At 39.4% G+C, this 24,417-nt stretch overlaps 1 protein-coding gene across 1 annotated transcript in view; it reads left to right on the top strand.

Moving 5' to 3' along the window:
• The window catches only part of GLDC (glycine decarboxylase), a 31,573-nt gene extending 8,017 nt beyond the window's left edge, over positions 1-23,556 (top strand). The window contains exons 3-24 of the mRNA XM_072152205.1: positions 3,755-3,890; positions 6,296-6,460; positions 6,560-6,637; positions 7,733-7,880; positions 8,000-8,196; positions 8,556-8,652; positions 9,224-9,329; positions 9,581-9,720; positions 9,978-10,058; positions 12,155-12,252; positions 12,338-12,464; positions 13,395-13,537; positions 13,663-13,738; positions 13,860-13,985; positions 16,381-16,530; positions 18,207-18,319; positions 18,425-18,566; positions 19,390-19,501; positions 19,993-20,088; positions 20,773-20,945; positions 21,559-21,639; positions 22,092-23,556. Coding sequence (XP_072008306.1) covers positions 3,755-3,890; positions 6,296-6,460; positions 6,560-6,637; positions 7,733-7,880; positions 8,000-8,196; positions 8,556-8,652; positions 9,224-9,329; positions 9,581-9,720; positions 9,978-10,058; positions 12,155-12,252; positions 12,338-12,464; positions 13,395-13,537; positions 13,663-13,738; positions 13,860-13,985; positions 16,381-16,530; positions 18,207-18,319; positions 18,425-18,566; positions 19,390-19,501; positions 19,993-20,088; positions 20,773-20,945; positions 21,559-21,639; positions 22,092-22,235 — 2,729 coding nt within the window. The 3' untranslated portion in view covers positions 22,236-23,556. The remainder of the gene's footprint in view (positions 1-3,754; positions 3,891-6,295; positions 6,461-6,559; positions 6,638-7,732; positions 7,881-7,999; positions 8,197-8,555; positions 8,653-9,223; positions 9,330-9,580; positions 9,721-9,977; positions 10,059-12,154; positions 12,253-12,337; positions 12,465-13,394; positions 13,538-13,662; positions 13,739-13,859; positions 13,986-16,380; positions 16,531-18,206; positions 18,320-18,424; positions 18,567-19,389; positions 19,502-19,992; positions 20,089-20,772; positions 20,946-21,558; positions 21,640-22,091) is intronic.
• The last annotated feature ends 861 nt before the right edge of the window (positions 23,557-24,417 follow it).

Below are 24,417 nucleotides of genomic sequence, written 5' to 3'. Positions count from 1 at the left end.
AGCAGGACCATCACCCAACTGCGAGACTTATTTTACAATGCATGTACCAGGATTTTCATGACTGGGTGTGCCAAAGATGCTTTTACGAGTAACCTGATTTCATTTCGCTTGAATTCAAATAACTATTAAGCATTGAATGTAAATTCTCTGCAGCCTCTGTCAAATGTGATCCTCTACAACAAGGTGACTCCTTGCAACAGTGTTTTGATGGGATTAGCCCAATAACAGCAGGCATTGAGCTGAGATTACATACTAAAGGACTATGTACACATTACATGGCTTTTAGTATGTCTCTATACTCTTCCACTCCTTCTAAAACACATTTTGTGAAATGGTATAGCATATGTAATGGCAAATTTAAGGGAAGCAGACAACACTTACGCCCCCACACACGCCCACAGACTATACCTACTTTAGTAATGTTTGTCCCCTTGAATTCCTCTTGACCTACTTCTACATTGCACCATGTATGAGAAATTGGCTTTTATTATTTTGTAAGATGCAGTCAGGCAACCCCACCTCCTGACTGTTTGCTCTGGCCACTCCATGCATCTGGTGTCCAGCCCTGCATCAGTGTGATGTCATTCTCCAGCCACGCATAGATCTTGCGCATGCACAGTGCGCCTGTGAAGCCGTAACCGTACATACAGTAGCCGCTCAAAGATCTCTAGCGTAGTGCACACACGTGCAAGACCTTTGCATAGTTGGAGAATAACGTAGCCATTATGAGGCACTGCTGGGACGTCTGATGCGTGAAATGGGCAGAGCAAACAGCAGTCAGTAGGCAGGATGGTGTGGACCGAGCAGCCCCCACCTATTTGACTGCATCTTACGAAGGAATACAAGCTGATATCTCAATCCTGCTGCAATGTAGAAATATGCAAAAAGGACCTCCAGGGGACATGTATATTACAAAAGAAGGTACTGTAGTACTCAAGCATGAGGCTCCTTTAGTATTGCTATGCTTAAAAGTCTAGCAGGCAAATTTTTTTTTTCTCCCATTAAGTTATATAATGGATATGGCATTAACCATGTACTTCAGAAACCAGTCTGTACTGGAAATATAACTCTGTCAACACAACACGTCTGTGAATTTTTACTCTGTTGATACCAGTAACCATATACAGGAGAGAAGTATTTCTTTCTAGATTTTCAAGCCGCAAATGAAAAAAAAAAATCTCATCTTGTTTACGTGATTATAATAAAGGAATCATAATTTCCTTTCTTTTGGTAAACTTGCAGTACTCTTTGAATTGAGCTGTTGTTCATGAGAGCATAACCTTCCTAACTAATATATCTATGTATCGTCAGCCCAAAAGAGTTTAACGGGGTATCGTGGAAATATGAAGGTCTGATGCAAAAACTCATAATGCTTTAAATGAATACAGGCAGTCCCCGGGTTACATACAAGATAGGGTCTGTAGGTTTGTTCTTAAGTTGAATTTGTATGTAAGTCGGAACTGTATATTTTATCATTGTAATCCCAGCCAGAACACTTTTGGTCTCGGTGACAATTGGATTTTTAAAAATGTTGGGTTGTCATAAGAGCCAGGATAAACAATAAAGCTTCATTACAGACACCTGTGATAACTGTTACAGCTGTTTATTGTAGCCTAGGACTAAAGCACAATAAATTACCAATATCCAGTGGTCCGTTTGTAACTAGGGGTCTTATGTAAGTCGAGTGTTCTTAAGTAGGGGACTGCCTGTACAACAAAACCCAATGTTTTAAATCACAAAATGGAGCTTAACCTCATAGCCAGTTTGTACATTAAAGCTCACCCCACCCCCCTTTTTGTGTCAAATTGTACTTTATTGGAGTGGTAGATTTAGCTTGATATGTTGTGCATTATTTCTTAAAAAAAAAAAAAAATTTGTCCCCACCCCCCTCTATTTTCAAAAGTACACCTCTCAATCTATTAAACCTTAACCTCTTAACCCTTTGAGCACTGTATAGTCATTTAAATAAAATGAAGGCTACTAGATATGGGGCTTCTACCTGTACCTGCTTTAGTCATATTGGGGCAACATATTAGCCTTTCATAAGGCTCATGCTACCGTTGAGGATTCCTCATTTTTGTCTGTGCCTACTGACCCTTGCGACAGTAGTTGCTATTCTTGACCATGTTTGCAATTGTGCCCCCCATAGAAGTCTATAATGCTGTAAAAATACTTTTATGACTGTGTGTCTTCAGTGTTTTGCAGCCATAGGAAAAATGTGTGTGCAGGTAGCCATATACATAAGAAATCTGATTACTGGGCTTCTTTTATTTCTGTGGCCCTGGCAACCCAATTCTCTAAAGGACAGGTCAGTTAAATTTGTAAAAAACATTCTTGTAGGAGTATTGTGTTGGTGCTACATTTTAAAGACTGAAATATTAATGAGTAGCTTTACCCCTAACACAACAAGTCAGTGGTGGGGAACCTATGGCACAGGTGCCAGAGGTGACATTCAGAGCCCTTTCTGTGGGCACCCAGTACTTCACCCCAACAAAGAGTTTGCCAGCTAGGACTCAAGGCTTTCTCCAATACAGCCCAGGACGCACCATGCTCAGCACTATTTTAAAGCAACATCCTTGGCTGCCAGGACTACAGGAGAAGCGAGAAGGTGTGGATAGAGATGTATTGTCATTGGAGCTCCTGCTCTGGGAACCCTGATTCTTTCTCTTCAGGGGACCCTGGAAGGAAGCTACAATCCTCCATCATCTTTCTATTGTATTGGTGAACTCAGGACCCTAATACGATTAAAACCTGTGATGCAGCAGGAATCAATAAGTTACTGCTTAAATTGTCATGTTGGCACTTTGCGACGTAGATTTTGGTTGTAGCTTGGGCACTCTGTCTCCAAAAGGTTAGCCATCACTAACATAATTCATTAATTGGTTTTCAGAGAAACTCAATCCTGACTTCCTAAATAATCCCATTAGACATCCTTCTCTGGCATTGAATGGAACTGTGCATTTGGAGTTCCCCAGACATGCCTTAGCTTGGGGCCCCTGGAATACTATGAACATGTTTGCATGAAAGAAAATGATCAAGTATTCTGGCCGTGGAACCAATATTTACAGCTGAACCTTTTGGTTACGTTGTATGATAAATATTCCCAATGAATGGAGGTAATCTGTGGCTGTCCATCCTCCAGCCACAAATGTAACAAAGGTGCGTTACTTAGCACTTCTAGCTATTTGTGTTCCACTTTATTTAAAGGAAAAAAAGTGTAATCCATTGGAGTTATATAATCCATGACAGCATGAACCTATAGCCTCCCAACTTTGGCCGTCGGCAACAGTTGTCCTTGTCACTTTGCACTAAAGATAAAGGCCTGAAAGGTTGCAGTGTAAACTACCTTGGGGCGATCATACACATGTTGACATTGAACTGTGTTAACTGTATCAAGTCTTTTCCTGCTATATCTATTCCTGTTTGTTATCTTTGCTGACAGGAAAAAAAGGTCGTGACAGCTGCTTATGCATACCATTTATGTAACAAATTCTTTTGGAAACCACTATAAGTTACTCTTTTTGTTTAGTTGGGGACCTAAGGCACAGCAAAAAAAATGTCAACAAAACAGGTCACCTTATACCAAAAACTTTGAGTTTATTAAAGTGAAAAGTTTATTTTTTACTTGTTTACTAGCCTCAAAAGTTTTTACTGTATCATACGTCTATATTCATTAGTGTATGCTGTAAGTTAAGTCTTTGTAAAATTCATTGTCATCTCTTAAATGGCCACTTTTTTTTTCCTTTAAATTCAGGCGAAAATGAAATTCTTGAAACGTTACATAACATTGCATCAAAAAACAAGATATGGAGGTCCTATATTGGCATGGGGTACTATAACTGTTCGGTCCCCCAAGCCATCTTGAGAAACTTGCTGGAAAACGCAGGATGGTAAGTACATCTGTCTGGAAAAACCTAAAATCAGAACTATTGTTGCAATACTTTTAAGTCCACTTACCAATATGTGGCCCTCTTAGTCCGCTACACATCGGCTGCAGCTTTATGGAAAGCTGCTAGCACCAAATAGTTGTTAACCCTTTGATTGTAGCCAGCAGAGCTACTGGCAGCATGGGGGCCGCCATATTGGCTTAATCGCCGCTTTCTGTGACATCTCCACGACAGCCTTGGGTCTTTCAAAGACCCACGGCTGTGTTTTCTGGTATATTGTAATAAATGACCAGTAAAATCCCCATATACTGTCATACTGTAGTATGGCAGTATATGGTATCATCAATTAGATAATCTAGGGTTAAAGTACCCTAAGGGGGCTGAAAATGGCAAAACATTAAAAAAAAATAATTTTCAAATTACCCACTTTCCCTAGAACTGATATAAAAATACAGTAATAATCATAAACACATTGGGTATCGGCACGTCCCAAAATGTCCACTCTATCAAAATATTTGGTATGCACAGTGTAATCCGTAAAAACCAAGCCCACAAGAAAATGCCGCAAATGCGTTTTCATTGCATTTAGAATTTTTTTTTTTATTTCCTGCTTCTCAGTTCACGGCATGGAATATTAAATACCATCACTATAAAGTGCATTTTGTTATGCAGAAAAAGAGCTTTCAAAAATCTCTTTTTATCTGTATTTTTCGATCTGTATTGACTGTGCTTGGACTTTGTGTACAGCTTCCACAAGTAGACAAAGTGTAGGTGCCATATAATTCTTTTTCTTGCTATGCTGTAGTTCCTGGTGATAGTTTTCCCTTGCAAACATTATCCAATCTGTAAACCAGCTATAGCCTGCTCTCAGATTTCCGTTGCTAGGGTCAGATATGTCTACTCTGTATACGGATCTGGGGCCTAGCCACACCCCCTGCGACATTGTGCACACTCCTTTTGTCAGAGTGCCTTCTTGACACATGTATCGTGCTTCTGCAGCTGCTTCTTGACAGGGAAAGGTCCACTTTTGAGTGTGTGATTGCTGCATTTTAAAAGGGCACATTCCCTGGGGCAGCTCTGTGATGCAAAGGGTTTTTTTCCCTTTCTTTCATGTAAAGTGGCATGGTTTAAATGGTATGTACTAGATGTATAAACCATACACATGCCATAGCCCCCAAGCCTGTGTAGAACTATATTGTTTACAGTTATCTGGAATACATTAACAAATTAATATTTTAAGGCAAGAGTGTTCTAAAATAGATTCTTGCTCAACATAAGGGTGGGGGTTGTCTTTTCTTATGCGTTATCTCAAATGCTGTACAATAGGCTTGGTATTTATAGCTTTCACTGTGAGCCCTAAATGACCCATCCCCTTTATTCTATGCATTTGTACAATCGTGACCATATTTATATAGAATTTTCTTAAATGATTTTGGTACCTACTTTTAAATAAAAAGCTGCTGCTTAAAGCTGACATTTTAATTGCTGCCCTATTGGTGGCTATATGACCTGTTTATTTAGATTTTTATGTACGGTAAAATGAAACAGCTACTGTACACTGCTGCTACGCCATGAACCCAGCACTTCTGAGATGGATAGAAAATGGGGAAAGTATGGTTAAAATGTAACTCAGGCCAGTGATGCCTGTGGTGGTTGTGCGATTTAATTTCCGGGCACATTGCTGCAATGTAATTTTGAAAATGACTGCATCTCAAGGAATTGTAATACAATCTATTGACGAGTACCCAAATGTTATTCTTTGCATTATTTTGTTCTGATGCATAAAAACTATTAACAGAAGGAAGACTGCAGCAGGATGAGGTGCTTCCTAGGGTTCTGTTTTCTACAATGTTGAAAAGGCCTTCTCTAGCAGCATAATGCAATAACTTGAGGCAATGTATGAAACTGCCTAATAGCATGTTGGTAAAGTGTTAACACTAACAGCAGTGGCTCTGTTAATAGCTGCTCCAAAAATGCCAATTGGAATCCGGTCTCCTTGGAAACTCGGACAACAAATTCCAGCAACGTGAGAAGAAAATTAATGACAATGGCTTTCAGGGATCAAAATATCTTTGTTTTTATGTTCTTCATCCTCCTCATGCCAGTAAATAAAGAGGACTTCATGTATAAGCTACATCTGGTTACTTTTCACAATATTTTGAAATACTTTAGAGCCAGTGCAGTTTGTCCATGAAAATTAGGTCATCTCTTGCTCAAGAAAACTGAAAAGTTCAGAGATGGGAGGCCTAGTTTGTGTGAACAGAGATCCATGTTTTATTGCATAACACAGACTTTTAAAAACGTAATGTTCTATTGTAGGATTGGTGTAAACCGCCTAAAGAATCTGACTTTTCTCGTTTTAAAACTTGTGATTCAAGCACAAAATAAATTTTTTAATGTTTTTATAGGGTAACGCAGTATACACCATATCAACCAGAAGTGTCCCAGGGCAGACTTGAGAGCTTGCTGAATTATCAGACCATGGTATGTGATCTCACAGGAATGGATGTGGCCAATGCATCCTTACTGGATGAAGGAACTGCTGCTGCTGAAGCAATGCAATTATGTCACAGGTCAGTAGCCGCAATACATATTTGCAGTTGTTCATAAATGCATAGTGGATATTTTGCTGAAAAATAAAATTTTTTATTTTTTTGGATACTTTGTTTTAGGCACAACAAGAGAAGAAAATTCTATGTGGACAGCAGATGCCATCCTCAAACCATAGCTGTGGTACAGACACGGGCAAAGTATGTATGGATTGCCCATTACTATAGTCGTGTGCATTTTTATATAGAACAGTGATGGCAAACCTTTTAGATACAGAGTGCCCAAACTACAACTAAAACCCACTTTTATGTAGCCAACATGACAATTTAAGCAGTAACCTATTGATCTCTGCAGTATCACAACTTTCAATCATATTGGCATCCTGAGGGCAACAATACAATAGAAAGCAGGAGACATTCGGTTTGTAGCCTCCCTCCAGGGTCCCCTAAAGAGGAAGAAACAGGGGACCCAAAGCAGGAGCTCCAATGATAATCCATCTCTGTCCACACCTTCTCGCTCCTCCTGTAGTCCTGGCAGCCAAGTAGGTGTCACTTTAAAATAGCACTGAGCGTGGTGCGCCGTGGGCTGTCTTGGACTGCAGGAGGAAGCCTTGAGTCCTATCTGGTAAATTCTGTGCTGGGTGCCCACAGAAAGGGCTCAGAGTGCCACCTCTGGCACCCCTGCCATAGGTTCGCCATCATTGATATAGAAAGTCATAGAACCATTTTTGTATCCATAAACTTAGTTGCTTGTGGTTTGTATCTATTTATTCCATTTTACAAATATTCATATTTGCAACTATTCCTATCCTTTAAGTAAACCTGACAAAGAAGCCTTTAATGGAAATCTACCACCAGGGTGAAGTATTGTAGACCAAGCACACTGACATACTAGTGTGCCTCCTCTGGCAGCATCTACTCTTATTTAAGATTCATATGCCCCTGTTTTTAAGAAAGACTTTAAGAATTATGCAAATGAGTCTGCTGTGCTCCAGGCTCCATTAACGCATATGGAACCTGGAGCCCCTCGGGCTCATTTACATAATTGTCAATGCCTTTCTTTTCTTAAAAACAAGAGGATAGGAAGCTTAGAGAAGCACATCCAGCAAGAGTGTACATACGAGCATGTAAGTGTTTTGATGATTTATCCTGGTGATAATGTCCTTTTAACATCTTTAAAAAAAAAAAAAAACCTGCTAAAATGGTAGAGGTGTTGCAGATTTGAAATGGTTGAGGCTTTATGAAAAAATACACCTCCATTGAATTTATTTGATAAATGCTTTGCTTCTGTTTTAGCTATATAGGTGTCACTACCGAGCTCATGTTGCCACAGGACATGGACTTCAGTGGAAAAGATATTAGTGGTGTGTTGTTTCAGTACCCAGACACTGATGGAAAGATAGAAGACTTTGCTCAGTTGGTTGACCGGGCTCATCAAAATGGGGTAAGGTTGAAAACGACTCTATTCATAGTTTATCAAAATGTCTAAATATTCTTGCTTTGTATGGTGTTCTCTGTTGAAATTTTCTTATTTCTGTGTAAATTCATTCCCCCCCTCCCCAGACCCTGGCATGCTGTGCCACTGATCTCTTGGCATTGTGCATCTTGAGACCACCTGGTGAATTTGGAGTAGACATCACTCTTGGCAGTTCTCAGAGATTTGGTGTGCCGCTGTGCTATGGAGGACCGCACGCAGCCTTCTTTGCTGTGAAGGAAAACTTGGTCCGGATGATGCCTGGCAGAATGGTTGGAGTGACTAGGTATGTGGCATGCAGGAAAATGAAATTTGGCTTTAAAGACTTTTTAGCCCCTCTAATAAGTATTTGCATCCTTTATTTGCTGCTCCCCTGATTCCTGTACAGCTGGATTGCTATCTTGCGCCCTCACCACCACCACCATTCTAAAACGATTAGTACCTTCTTGGTAAATTACGGACCAATAGTCCTGGGCTACAGCTAGGGCACCATTGGCATAGTGGGTATCGAAGTATTTGATTCTTTACTATCTCAGAGGTCCTGGGCTAGAACTGACTGCATTACACCTCTCATCTGACAGTAAAAAGCCAAACATATTTGCAATTATTAAATTATTATTATTATTTTGTATTTTTTTACTTTAGAGATGCTGCTGGAAAGGAAGTTTACCGTCTTGCTCTACAAACCAGAGAACAACACATCAGACGAGATAAAGCCACAAGCAACATATGCACTGCACAGGTAATATACCGAATAAAGATGCTGACAAGTTTCTAGTGACGCTTTTGGTACTCACACTGCTGTAACTCCTTACGAGGTAATGCTACATTTTGTTGGGGTTAGGAATTACTGTTGTAATTTACTAGTGGTGGGAGCAGGGGCGTAACTAGGCGAGGCAGATCCCCGTAGCAGACTTCTGAATGGGGCCCCCTACCTTCTCAGAAAATATACATATGTGTATACATTTATGCACTGATAAACATTTATAGGCTTGCACAGCAGCTGCTACTTCTGTAGTTACGCCCCTGGGTGGGAGTCCTACTTACCTTTTGCGCCGCATGCAACAATTGGCAATGATCCATTTCTCGCTGAATGTACATTGGACTGTCGCACGCAGTAGGATGACAAGACTATTTCTCTTAGCCGTCTTTGCAGCATCTGCTGCTTGGTCCGTAATGATACAACAAATAAACCTATATATCAGAGCTTCACTTCTTTCCCTCGTCAGGTGCTATACTTGGATAGGGTACAAGCTCTGGTATTTAAGGTTTTGTAGACTACTTTCTTTAATTGTAAATTTAATGTCTTATAGGCTCTATTGGCAAATATGGCTGCAATGTTCTGTGTTTACCATGGTCCAAATGGCCTCAAGCATATTGCTCGAAGAGTTCACAATGCCACTCTTATACTTGCAGAAGGTATTATTATTATTATTATTATTATTATTTTTTTCACTCTGGTTTTTAATAACTTATTACAACATGGATATTGAACCTGCAAATTTTTGTTGGTTGTGGGTTTTTTTTCTTTGCAGTTGTGTCAGCAGATACACTTGTGTTAATTGCCAATCTTATGACAATGACAAAAAATGTTGTATTCAAAGTTACTTGTAAAATGGACATCTAGGAAAATATACTTAACAGTCCTGCTTTTTTTTTTTGTTTTTTAGGTCTGAACAGAGCGGGACATCGTTTACATAGCGAGCTTTTCTTTGATACATTGAAGATACATTGTGGCTGTCCAGTAAAAGAAGTTTTAGATAGAGCATCACAACGAAAAATAAACCTTCGTGTGTACAGGGATGGTTCAGTAAGTTGTATTTAATAGAATGGTTAAAAATTATTATTGTAGTGTGTGAAAAATCATGAAATGGTCTGTGTGTTGTGGTGTGTGTGTTTTTTTGGGTTTTTTTTTTTTCCCTTCCTTCTCCAAGCTTTGTGTGTTGGCATTTTGTGGCCTATATTTTTCTATAAAATCCATGCGACTTGGTCCTTGAAGGATTATCCACCCTACTTAAGGGATCTTGAGAGGAAAGCTTAAACTTAATAAATGTGTGGTTTTTGCAGCTTGGAGTATCTCTTGATGAAACTGTAAAGGAGAAAGATCTTGATGACCTATTGTGGGCTTTTGGCTGTGAATCATCAGCAGTAAGTAAAATGAACCACAAACTTTATATTAATCATCTCTAAACATGTATCAACATCTTGTCTACCTGTAAATCCTACTGTGAGGGGCTCAGGAACTGATCTTGTTCCGTGATTGGTGATGCAGACATCTACAGGTACCTGTCTGCAGCTTTTGTGATCAGAGACTTGGAAGCTTACTCTTCGGATACCATGGAACTAAAATCTGCCTTATTTGGAAATTGAAAGGTCAATTAAAAGATCACATTTTTATGATCATGACAAAAAGCAATTTTAATATGTAAACCTTTACATTGCAGCTACCAATCACATTTTCAATAGCACCTGTCAGCAGTCTGGTCTCACCCATTATGATCTGGTCCTGCTTTTGGTATAAAGAACTGAATCTTGAAACTGGATGGTGCATTCACATGTGGCTTCCTGATGCATGCGTCTAAAATGCGTGTTTTTTTTTTTTTTTTTGTGTTACTGTTAGTTTTCCAGCTTTTAAAGAGGTTTTGTTCTTTGCTGGAAGTGCAATCATCTGTGTTAACATTGGGACACGGCGGTTTTACACTTCAAGCAATGAAGAAAACCACTTTGAAAGCCGGTAAACACACAGTAAACTAAAAATGCATGCGTTTTAAAGGCATGGTTCCGGACGCCACATGTGAATACACCTTCAATCTTTTCAGAAAACGCATCAATTGACGATTACTTGGTTTTCAAAAAGTATAACAAAATAGTTGGTATTTGCACTAAAAACTTGTTGGACTTTCAACACATTTTTACAAATGTTTTAAGAGGTTTTTAGACTCTTCTACAACTAGTATGGCAAACTGGGCATGGCATATGGTCCCCAAACTTTTTCCAGGGAGCAGGTCTGAAAACCCCCTAACTGGGAAAAAAATTAGTCACCCCGCAAATACCCTAACCTAAGGGTGGTGGCACACGTGGTATTTTGAACCTGTTTTTGGGCCGTTTTTAAGCAGTCCGTTAAACGCATGGGTGTTTAGAAAACGCATCCGTTTTTTTTCCCCCGAATATGATAATTGGGGAGAAAAAAGGATGCGTTTTCAAAAACTCATGTTTTTTTTAAAAGATATGGGTTTAACAGACTTCTTCAAAACGGCCCTGTATAAGAAGGGGGCAAAAGTTATTGACTAGAGCAGTGATGGCAAACCTTTTGGAGACAGAGTGCCCAAACTACAAGCAAAATGCACTTATTTACAGTGAAGTGCCAAAATGGCTTTTTAAGCAGTAACTTTTTGCTACCTGTTCTTCCACATCTTTCAATCGTATCGGCCCCTGAGGCCACCAATACAGCTGAAAGGAGGAGGAGAAATTCAGACTCACTATAGATTGTCTCCAGGGTCTCTCTGTATAGGAAGAATGGTGGGTCCAGCAGGAGGAGCTCCAAAGATATTGCAGTTCTGTCAAAAACTTCTCAACTTTCACGCAGTTCCAAACAGCCAATGAAGTGTTGCTTTAAAATGGCGCTGAGAGCAGCATCTCTTAAGTTCCCTGGGACTGCAGGAAGTTTTGGATTCGGTCCTATGTGGTAAACTCTGTCCTGGAGCAATGGTCTGAGTGCCCACAGAAATGGCTCCGAGTGCCACTTCTGGCGCCCGTGCCATAGGTTCGCCACCACTGGACTAGAGTATAAGCCTAAGGTGGGAAAGGCAGCTTCCCCCATACTAAGAAAACGAAATGTCCATGGCAGCCCCCCTCCTTAAAAACAAGAAAAAAAACTTTAAACTTTCCAACCCCCCCCCCCCTTCCCCCGGCTCGGTGCTCTGAAGAGAAGATGACTGAGCCATGGGGAGAAGAAGCCGTAAAGAGGTGGTGGTTGGGCACCACTGAACTAATGGGCAGTGCAATGCTAGACTGGACAGTCTTAAACGATGCCAGATTTATTATCCAGCGCAAGCCTGATACATTTGTTGCAGTTTAATACTGTTTATTCTAACTCTTCACCATCTTAATTTGGATAAATCTACCCCAGTATGTTCACATAAATAAAAACTTGGCAAACTGTATTTTAAAAGTTAATGACTTCAGCACTTCTATGTATTCCTTTTGACTGGTCGGTCTTATTTTGTGTCCACCCCCTTCCCCAGGAGCTGGTAGCTGAAGGCATGGGAGAGGAGAATAAGGGCATTTTGGCCACTGCTTTTAAAAGGACAAGCAAATTCCTTATGCACCCAGTGTTTAATAGGTGAGATCAATAAAAGGGACACTTGTTTGTAAACTAAAAAGTTTAGATGTTCAAAATAACAATTTTTTTTATTATTTTTTTTAAGCTACCATTCAGAGACCAACATTGTACGCTACATGAAGCGTTTGGAAAACAAAGATATTTCACTTGTACATAGTATGATTCCTCTGGGCTCCTGCACAATGAAACTCAACAGTTCCTCTGAGCTAACGGTAATCTGTCTCATATCTTCTAGTCTTTAGATGTACATATAATTTTTTTTTTCCTTGTAACGTATTTGCCAAAGGTGTTACAGTGATATTTGTATTTCCGTTAATAGGCGTTAAGTGACATAGGGAAAGGAAACTTGGCCTTTGTCTATAATGTACAGTGAGAAATGTTATTCCTCACTGTAGTCAATCATAACACTGGAGCCGCACTAAAGCTGTATATGGCTTGCAAAATCTTTTATTGAGAAGGATGGTGATGAAAGCACACGCCTGATTAAGATTTCACGAAAATTCACAGAATTTTTTGCAATGTAAGAAGCTTACCAGCCATCATGTTTTGGAATGCTGTAAAAGCCAGTTACTGAAAATCTTCCAGCTTGCAGTTGACCTATTTTGAAGGGTCCTTGAAAACCTATTCTAATATGGTCACAAGATGGTGGTCATAATTCATTTTTAGTTTCTATTCAAACGGTACATATCTTCTCTACTATCATCTTAATGAGTCGGCATTCAAGTTACTGAGAATCTGGCAAGAAATGTTTGCCCCTTGTTTTGTTTTTCTATTTTGTTCAGAAGATTTCATTTTTTTTTTTTTTTTTTTTTAATCTGAAATTTTCAGTGGATATTTAGCAAGTCAAATGCTAAATGTTGAACATTTGTTAGAAAATTTTTGCTGCAAAATACTCAGCAGGAATATTTTGTGGAATTTAAAAGTAAATTTTATCCCAGGAGAAAGTCACATCTGCGGAATCATTTGCAGGCATGACTAAATCTGCAGTTTCCTTGAGGTTAACATTATTTACAGTCTAGTAAAAATGTAACCATTTTTTTTTCTTTTTTCTGATTTGTTTTTTTTTTTTTGGGGGGGGGGGTTATACTTGGTTTTGTAACTTTTTTTTTTTTTGTTTGTTTGTTTGTTTTCTCATCTTTTAGCCAATTACATGGCCTGAATTTGCCCACATTCATCCATTTGTGCCTCTAGACCAGGCACAGGGTTATCAACAGCTATTTAAGGAGCTTGAGAAAGACTTGTGTGAAATAACGGGATATGACAAAATCTCATTTCAGCCAAACAGGTAAAAATATTTCACAATTTAAGTATTGGAATATATCGACTGTTCAATACACCTACATGCAATATAAAAAGTTTATGGTTAAATAAAAGGCAAACAATACCTCACACGGTCACCTATGTTTTTAGCGGAGCGCAGGGTGAATATGCTGGATTGGCAGCTATCAAGGCTTACTTGAATGCAAAGGGTGAACATCATCGAACAGTAAGTTAAAAACTACTCAGCTCACTTATATTTAGTATTGTTCATTTGTTTTTGTTTGTTCTTTGGAATTCATCTGATCAAAAACCATCATATAAGTAAATTTGGCACTCTCGTATTGTAGGTCTGCCTTATACCGAAATCTGCTCATGGAACCAATCCTGCAAGTGCTCAGATGGCAGGAATGAAAATACAGCCAGTAGAAGTTGATAAAGATGGAAGCATTGATTTATCACATCTGAAAGCTATGGCAAGTTCATTATTTTTAATTCGCTTTCAACAAGTAAAGTTGTCAACAACAAGTAAAGGTGTCAAGCCTCTTGTTCCTATAAACTTGCATCCTCCCAGAACACCTCTCAACGTCTCCAAAAGTGGCTTCTATGCACGAAACTGGAAGAGAAGCATTGCTTCTAAACAGGGGTGCAACTAACCTATCTGCTGCTTGAGTTGAAGAGTCTAAAAGCGTTTTCTTCATTGCTATGAGTGTAATCAGCTGTGTTAACATTTTCACAGCTGCTTGCACTTCCTGCAATGAATAAAAACACTGTCAAAGCAGCCAATCGCATGGTAATATGTAAACCACATGCATTTTATAAATTTTTCTCCGGCTGTGTTCACACTGCATTTTAAGATGCAATACAACAGCTGAGGTGAGGAGATATGCCTAATTACATTGCTGATAACATTATGTTTTGTAAACTGGTGTGTATTATGTGAACACTGCAAGTTGCACACCTCACTCACTAGTGTGTAACAAGCCTTAGGGTGAAGACACACATGGCGTTTTTGGGCCGTTTTTAGTTCGTTAAAAACGCATGCGTTTTTTAACGATCTGAAAACGCACTAACTAAAAACGGCCTAAAAACGCCATGTGTGTCTTCACCCTTAGGGTCGATGCCACACATGGAGTTTTGAACCTGTTTTTGGTCAGTTTTTAACCAGTCCGTCCAAAAGTTTTTGACCAGTTTTAATTAAGATAATTGCTAAAACCTGTCAAAACGCATGCGTTTTTTAACGGACTGCTTAAAAACGGACCAAAAACGGGTTCAAAACGGCATGTGTGGCATCACCCTTTTACTGACAGACTCCTCCTTTTATGCATCCATCTGATCAGTATACAGCAAGCTATAGCGATCCTGCTGAGTGGTGTACGCTCGTATAAGGGCAGTTACATCACTGGGTAAACATCTGTAACATCCACAGCAGCCAGTGTTTGCTGCTGTCAACGTTCTGAGGCTGCTTTTACATTTGGTGTTTTAGATGCATTTGATCAAAATGCATCTGTTTCCACTGAAAGACGAGCGTTTTTGGAATGAGTACCACCTATTTGCATTACTTGCATGCAGAATATGTGGTGCTCTTCTGTCCCCCTCGCTTACAAGTAGTGCTGGCTGGGACAACAAAATAGGCCACATTTTACATTGCAGCCCCTACACACAGGACACTTGTTAATGCAAGGGGTTAATGCAAGCACTGACTGAGAGGACTAGCCGAAATTAGCGGGAAAGGAGGAAGTGACACTTATCTCCTGCTGAATCAGGCACCTGAAGGGGAGCATAACAGACTGCAGTATGTCTAACTATATACAGGCAGTCCCCGGGTTACATACAAGATTTGGGTCTGTAGGTTTGCTCTTAAGTTGAATTTGTATGCAAGTCGGAACTGTATATTTTATAATTGTAATCCCAGCCAGAACTCTTCTGGTCTCTGCGACAATTGGATTTTAAAAATGTTGGGTTGTTATAAGAAAGAATATTAACACTAAAGCTTCATTACAGACACATTTGATAACTGTTACAGCTGTTTATTGTAGCCTAGGACTAAAGTACAATAAATTACCAATATCCAGAGGTCCGTTTGTAACTAGGGGTCGTATGTAAGTCGAGTGGTGTTAAGTAGGGGACCGCCTGTGTGTGTGTATGTATATGTTTTGGTGAACGAAAATAAAGATACATTCCATGCAATGGAATGCAAATGCCTAAATCAGACCAATAAGGAAAGCATGATAATAAAGATTCCTTATTTATATAGGGCCATCAAATTCCGTAGCACTTTACAAATGATTACAATTAACTTCTTAGTACCTATAGAATATCAGGTTTCATGATTCAGCTCTAAGGATATGACTCTAAACACTCATAACCTAGGCTTAAGTATAGGTTTCAAAGGAAGTGCACTCTGTTGGGTAGGTGTTCAGTGGTATGCCCTTTCATCCCAGCAATCAAAATGTACAGCCGACTACCTAGTCTTGGAAGTAAATCAATCATCAGAATAAAGAATGATAAACCAGTGGCACTTGCTCATAGAAATGGGCAGCGTGACATGTGGTAATCTATTTACTTGTTATATGTGGCCTCCTTCCTTCTAAAAATCAACTTTTAAGATTATGCTTTTGAACCAGAAGACCTAGGGTGGGGTGTTACCAGAGCCCCTCTGTGCTACAGCTTAACTGGCTGTAACAGGTTCACGCCCTCCTCCTACTTTCTGCTCTTGCTCAGCACAAGAAACCTTTTATTGCTTTTGTGTGAGTACACAAAAGTTGATTTTATACGTCATGCTTACATGAAGGAAGTCTGAGAAATGGTAAGAAAATATACTAATAATATACTTTTTTTAAAATTTTTTATTTCTTTTATATCATATAGGTGGACAAACACAAGGACAATTTGGCTGCCATAATGATTACCTATCCTTCAACCAATGGGGTTTTTGAGGAGGATATAAGTGATGTATGTGATCTGATACACAAACATGGTGGTCAGGTGTATTTGGATGGAGCAAATATGAATGCCCAGGTGAGTATGCTTCTAACCAAAAAATGATCAATTATTTTATCATGTGATAATATATTTATTGTAAAGTAGCAGTCGAACAGCAGGTTATTCAAGATTAGTTAACTTTTATTTTATTAATATCTCGACTTTTTCGGTAGTTGAGTTATGGGATAGTCCAGTGATTTTCAACCTGTGTGCCGCGGCACACTAGTGTGCCGCAACACATGGTTGAGTGTGCCCCCGAACTATGGTGCCCCTGTGTAGCGCTGCTGCCGCGCCCCCGTGTTTCTGCGCCCATACTTACCTACAAGCCCCGCGTCGGCGATCCGCCCTTTTAATTAGTAAAGGGGGGCCTCTAGGGGCTCTTAATTAGTAAAGGGGGGCCTCTAGGGGCTCTTAATTAGTAAAGGGGGGGCCTCTAGGGGCTCTTAATTAGTAAAGGGGGGGCCTCTAGGGGCTCTTAATTAGTAAAGGGGGGGCCTCTAGGGGCTCTTAATTAGTAAAGGGGGGGCCTCTAGGGGCTCTAAATTAGTAAAGGGGGGCCTCTAGGGGCTCTTAATTAGTAAAGGGGGGCCTCTAGGGGCTCTTAATTAGTAAAGGGGGGCCTCTAGGGGCTCTTAATTAGTAAAGGGGGGCCTCTAGGGGCTCTTAATTAGTAAACTGGGGCCGCTAGGGGCTCTTAATTAGTAAAGGGGGGCCGCTAGGGGCTCTTAATTAGTAAAGGGGGGCCGCTAGGGGCTCTTAATTAGTAAAGGGGGGCCGCTAGGGGCTCTTAATTAGTAAAGGGGGGCCGCTAGGGGCTCTTAATTAGTAAAGGGGGGCCGCTAGGGGCTCTTAATTAGTAAAGGGGGGCCGCTAGGGGCTCTTAATTAGTAAAGGGGGGCCGCTAGGGGCTCTTAATTAGTAAAGGGGGGCCGCTAGGGGCTCTTAATTAGTAAAGGGGGGCCGCTAGGGGCTCTTAATTAGTAAAGGGGGGCCGCTAGGGGCTCTTAATTAGTAAAGGGGGGCCGCTAGGGGCTCTTAATTAGTAAAGGGGGGCCGCTAGGGGCTCTTAATTAGTAAAGGGGGGCCGCTAGGGGCTCTTAATTAGTAAAGGGGGGCCGCTAGGGGCTCTTAATTAGTAAAGGGGGGCCGCTAGGGGCTCTTAATTAGTAAAGGGGGGCCGCTAGGGGCTCTTAATTAGTAAAGGGGGGCCGCTAGGGGCTCTTAATTAGTAAAGGGGGGCCGCTAGGGGCTCTTAATTAGTAAAGGGGGGCCGCTAGGGGCTCTTAATTAGTAAAGGGGGGCCGCTAGGGTCTTTTTATTAGTAAAGGGAGGCCTTTTATGACTGTTTTAGTGTCATTTTGTGCTATTTTGGTTGGTGGTGTGCCCCAGGGTTTTCTAAGTATAAAAAGTGTGCCGCGGCTCAAAAAAGGTTGAAAATCACTGGGATAGTCCATCAATAATACAAAAACAATTAAGCGAAGCGTTATAAACCACTTTAAAGTCTTATTCTTACAGAATTTTAGTGTTCAGCTTTTGAGGTAAGGTTTGCATGGCTGCACTGAAATCCAAAAATTAAAATTCAACATTCTGCTTCTGTTAGTTTATGCTTTGTGTTCTTCTGAGCCACAGATCGGGTCAGCCTTTTGTTGATTATAATCAATATTTATAAAGCAAAAAAAATAAATACAATTTTTTTTTTTTATACATTTTAGGTTGGGATATGCCGTCCTGGAGACTACGGTTCTGATGTCTCGCACTTAAACCTTCACAAGACATTCTGTATACCCCATGGTGGAGGAGGTCCTGGCATGGGGCCTATAGGAGTGTAAGTTATAAAAAAAAAATCGCTACAAACATTTCTTATCCAAGTTATTTAAAATGTTAATATTTTTTATATATTAGTTATAACATCTATACTATTTTCCTGCAGGAAGAAACATCTTGCCCCATATCTACCCAGCCATCCAGTTATTACCTTGCAACAGGACAATGATGCCAGACCATTGGGCACTATAAGTGCTGCCCCATGGGGATCAAGTGCAATTTTACCCATTTCATGGGCCTATATAAAGGTTTGTGTTATTTTAGAAATGTAGCTCTTGAATTATCCATAGTTCGATGAAAGGTTAAGAACCCCTTTTCTTTGATGTAGTCAAAGAACATCTACCACCAGAATGAAGGATTGTAAACCAAACACACTGACATACTGGTGTGTGTGTCTCCTCTGGCAGGATCTGCTTTTCTCTGAGCTTCAAAAGGCAAAAAAGGCTTTAAAATTATACAAATGAGCCTGAGGGGCTCCAGTCTCCATTAACATCTATGAGCCTATGTTTGCATAATAACATTTTTGTAGTTCTAAAAAAAAAAAAAAAAAACTGGGCATAAGTAGCAAAATAAAAGCGGATCCTTTAAGGGGGTGCACACTCCAGTATGTCCGTGGGCTTTGATTACAATCCTTCATCCTGGTGGTAGATGTCCTTTAAGAGCCCTCAAGCGCCCTCCTTCCTTAAAAATTAGCTTCCATTATGCTACCAAAGCAGGCAGCAGCAGTTTGCTGAGATGTCAGAATAAGGCAACCTGCACAAGACTTAAAAATTGAGGACGTGTGCTAGCCATATCGAAAGCTAGCAATGTCTTTACTCGCCTCCTATGGGCTCAAACACATGGCGCTTCCATCCTATTCTATGTGGGAGCCGACTACCCAAGGTGTAAAAGATTCTATTCATGCTTGTATCCATCCCGGGAAGTCAACCCACCAATGACTCAATTGATGCAAACAAAGGTCCACAGGACCGTTCAATGCTTTTTATATTCTCTTCATAAACCCAAACTAATTTTTCCAAATTGACTTGATGCAAAGTGCCTTAATGGATAAATTGTTACTATTTCTTACAGTTGATGGGCGCAAAAGGACTTAAACATGCAACCGAGATTGCCATACTGAATGCCAATTACATGTCAAAAAGGCTGGAAAAATACTACAAGGTCTTATTCAGAGGTTCTAGAGGCAAGTGTGACATGTAAAAATTTAAGTTATTGAGAGCATCTTTTTTTTTTTTTTTACAACTCCTATTTATATACACAATCCCTGTTAAAAGGACATCTACCAGCAGTTTACTGGTAGATGTGTCCTAATAAGTTCCTGAGCTATCAAAGCTCCTAACCCCTCTGTCCCCCAGCGCATAGCTGGGTAACGGGCAGGACCGCTAGCAGTATGGCGGAGTGCATAACTTAAAATACCAGGCTCCCTGAGGCTCTGCTACATATAAAGTTATAATAAAAGTTTGATGTTCCACAGGAACTTATTAGAACTTGTGTGTTCTAATATCAGTAAACTGATGGTAGATGTTTTCTAATATCATTGGTAAATACAACCTGATATATACAATAAATGTAAATGCTAAAATATAGCTGCTATAGATCCTCTCACAAATGAAGAGATAATGTACAGTTATATTCCTTAAGTGTTTTATTTTTATGGCTTTAAATATCTTTCAGGACGTGTGGCTCATGAATTTATCCTGGATGTTAGGCCATTCAAAAAATCTGCTAATATAGAAGCTGTAGACATAGCAAAAAGGCTGCAAGATTATGGTAATTTATGTGAATCATGGTAAAGAAGTCCCATGCTTGTTGTTCCTTATTATTATTTTTTTTTTTTTTTCTTCTCACTCTTTCCAGAAGGGCATTTCACGAATTCAAGAGAACTAGTAATTGGGTGATTTTTGTCAAAAGGCCCAAGTGTATTATACTCGAGTATAAGCCGAGGCCCCTAATTTTACCACAAAAACCTGGTAAAACCTGTTTGGGTTTTCAGCACATTTTTTTTGTGCTGATAAACTAGGCTTATACTCTAATAAATTGCCATATATACTCAAATTAAAGGGCAGAATAAAAGACACAGTATGCAAATGAGCCTGAGGGGCTACAGGCTCCACTAACACCACAGTTGCACAGTCTTTCATCCTGGTGGTAGATGTCCTTTAACTAAATATGGCAAAAGAAAAACATGCAGCTATGTTCACACAACTGAAATTGGAGTGACTGTTTTATTTTTCTTTTTTTTTTAAATGTAATTTATAAATCTGTCTAAAACTGCTCCGCTAATAGGCTACTTCTGTAAGCAAAAAATAAAACAAAGCACACAACTGCTTCTGAAAAGTGTGAATCATAATTGCAACAATTTTTGCACTGCACACTTTAAAAGATATCCACCTATTTTATTTTATTTTTTCAGTTATAATCATTTCATACCCTTTGTACCCAACATTTATTTAGGTTTCCATGCTCCAACTATGTCATGGCCTGTTGCTGGCACCCTTATGATTGAACCAACTGAATCTGAAGACAAAGCTGAGTTGGACCGTTTCTGTGATGCCATGATCAATATAAGACAGGAAATTGCTGATATTGAGGATGGAAGAATGGACTCCAGAATTAATCCTTTAAAGGTATGTTAACTATTATTCTACTAGGAGATTCTAGTTCAGATGGGCTGATTGACTGCTAGGCTTGAGCTGTCTATTTTCCCTAAAACATGCGATCAAGAACTGAACTGTCCCCCACTGTTAACAAATGTAAAAAAGATTAAACAAAAACAGGTTGTGTAATGGAAGCTGCAAGTGTGAACTTGGCTAAATTTTTGAGCAAGTCTAGTGAGAACAGAGTGAAATTGTGTTGGTATATTTTTTTTATTTATTTATTTTTTTTGTTATACTGTGAGGATTCAAAGAAAAATTTCACGTGAAAGCAAAAGTGCTTCACACTTGGGTCTTTTCTTTATACACTGACAGCATGTCTGTCCCCTGTTTTATCCCAAGGACCAAGGTACTTTACTTATTTCTATTCTCAGAAAAGGAATGCCTGGGTTCCACTACTATACAAGACATGCAAATTCCAAGGAATTCTGTCATGGCAGTCATCAGATGTATAGAGCTACATGCCTTATACATTAGTGTGGAAAGCTAAATTCTTTTAAAACTGTACGTTTTAATATATTTTTCTTGATTTATTTATTTTTTTTAAATATTTAACTTTTTACTCTGAACTTTTTTTTTTCTCCAGATGTCTCCCCACACACTAACTTGCATTGCATCTTCCAACTGGGACCGCCCATACTCACGGGAGGTGGCTGCATTCCCCTTGGTAAGGGCTATTTGTTTGACAACCTTATCCTTCTTGTTTTTGGAAACCTACCACAATTTTTTTTCCCTCTAACATACAACACCAATAGAATAACTCAATACACTTGGATAAATTATCCTATTTTAAAATTGGGTACTGAATTACAAATCGCTACTACATAGAAGCTTGACTAAATGCCAATACATTGCCGTACAGAATTAAATGCACATATGTGTGTAGGCGTTTATTCCTATAGCATTTGGTGGTTCCAATTTTGAGGAGATTACTGCATAAACTCCAAAAGATGTTTTTTCTCTTGAGCTGTGGTTATGTGCATTTTGGATGCTAATACTTGTGGTGTGATAGATATACACATACAATCAATCTCGTGTGCGCACACTCACACGCACCTTTCTTCAATGTGTGATGTGAAAAATGTATAATCCTGATTACTTGTCTTCACCTTATTCCAGCCCTTCGTCAAACCAGAGAGTAAGTTTTGGCCAACAATCGCTCGGATTGATGACATCTATGGAGACCAACATTTGGTGTGCACTTGTCCTCCCATGGAGGTGTATGAATCTCCTTTCGGTGAACAGAAGAGGGCCTCATCGTAGCAGTAGACTCTTCAGTTTTGTGTTACTGCCTGTACAAGACTATCATTCATCTCTGCCAAGCGCAGCAATTTTTCAAAGGAGGAGCCAATTGTAAATAATATAATGATGTGCTGCATAATGTTAAATGACTATTGTCAATCCTGTGAAACAGAGAACATTATTGATGCTTAAATAATGTGCAATTCCGTGCATATATTGACTTGGCGAAGGAAGCCATATTCTCCTTCTCATGTTTGCGAACTTTCGCACTTTGACAATCCATTATTCAGAAGTATACATGCAATAACTGCACATTATTTCAACAGGGTTTTCACTGTTTATTTTGAATGGCAGTGTATTTTTCTCTTTAATTCCTTATCGCCTTTTATGTAGGAGTAACATTGTTTGATGCATTAAGATTTAATATACTTCTGTTGCCCTATTAAGGTTATTCCACCAACCCTACTAGGGAAAGCTCCTCATAGTGATCATCATATAAGAAGCTGCTTATATTGTGTATACATATGAGCATATATTGAAATTATTATAAATATCCCATTTTTTTAAAAAAAAAACTTTTTTTGTTAATTTTGTTTTTGTATTGGAATCCTTTTTAAAAACACATTTTTAAAAAATGCATACATTATAAACACACAGTATAATAGGCACAATCTGTATTGGAAAGTGTTGAATTCTTTCCCCACATCTGTTTCCTTCAGAGGTCCAGCAAGTTAAATGAAAACCCCATTATAAATATATTTTTTTAACATGGCTCAGATGCAGATAAAGTTGCTGTACAAAGAGCTTTTCTTAAAATATTGTCAAAAACAATACAGTACATACTCGAGCATAAGCCAAGGGTGGGAAATGCATTAGTCACCGCCCCCCAGTAGTATACAGCCAGCCAGGCCCCCAGTTTGCCCAGCACTTCAAAAAAATAAATAAATAAACTTTCATAATCTCCTTCGGGTGGTCCCGATGTTCGCTGTGGCTGCCCATTGCTCTGGTCCCTGCTGTTCATCTTCTGTAACAGCCAGCAGAGATGCGTCCATGTGCTCTGCCGGCCAGCGCATACGAAGTAATCAGCGGCCGGCTGGCAGAGCGCATGGCAGCAGCTGTGCCGGCTGTTACAGCAGACAGAAGAGGAGCTTCGGGGACCGGAGCATCACAGAAGAGGAGCTGCGGGAACTGGAGCAGCGCAGAGAAGACGGAAGAGGAGCTGCGCTAAGCATCAAGGAAGCCGAGCTCTGAGTATTTAAGTAGTTTTGTTTTTTTACTCTTGTATAAGCCATAATGAGGTTTTTCAGCTAATTTTATTGTTCAGAAAAACCTCTGCTTATACATGAGATATATATATATATATATATATATATATATATATATATATATATATATATATATATATATATATATATATATTAGTAATTTTTTTTTTTTTTTTCTTGGACCCCTGTGAGTGAAGAGTACGGCCCCTTTTCTCACCTGCCTGGATCGCCAAGCCCGAACACTGCAAACCGGAACTGAACTCGGCATGTCAGTTCAGTTCTGGTTTGCAGCTTCCAGACCGGGCGATCCAAGCAACTCCCGCTGCGAGTGTGATGTGAGTTCAGTGCATCACACTCGCAAGTGTGGAAGGGGCCTATGGGGGATATTAGTCTCAATTCGCCTTTCTTCCCCGAACCATACCACAGCTCTTTGCTTGTGCCTGGTAAAGCAGTTCAATGAAGACGAGGTTTTCCGAATGGTGTCCAATGCAAGTTCAGTCCATTGAACAGTAACGCAATTCAATGCAACAGTCTTTCTTGCAAATGCTTCTGATAGATCTTGCGTGAAACCGCCCTTCTATAGGCGCTGTGATTTATAAAGCAAAGGGAGCTAAAAAAAAGTGTTTGATACCCAAATCAATACCTCCAAATGTAATTCTATAATTTTTTTTTTTTAATAGGCAGGGTCCGAATATTTATTTTCAGTAGCCTTTTAAGTGATAAGTGTTCTTTATTAGATTCTTTGGTAAATGTTTACATTTTTGTACTTGAGCGAATGTTTATAATCTTAGCATTACTGCCCTTTTTTTTTTTTTTTTTTTTTTTGAGCTTTTGCATAAAGGTTTTATTTTTTTTTTATGGTTTTAGTCTTTCAATAAAAGTGTATTATGCTTCAAAGTGTCTTTTATTCAGTACAATGTCATTGTAAAGTCAATGGA

Source organism: Engystomops pustulosus, chromosome 1 (genome assembly GCF_040894005.1).
Source record: "Engystomops pustulosus chromosome 1, aEngPut4.maternal, whole genome shotgun sequence".
Lineage (NCBI taxonomy): Eukaryota > Metazoa > Chordata > Amphibia > Anura > Leptodactylidae > Engystomops > Engystomops pustulosus.
Note: the sequence above shows the minus strand (reverse complement) of the source record. Positions and strands in the feature narration are given on the sequence as shown.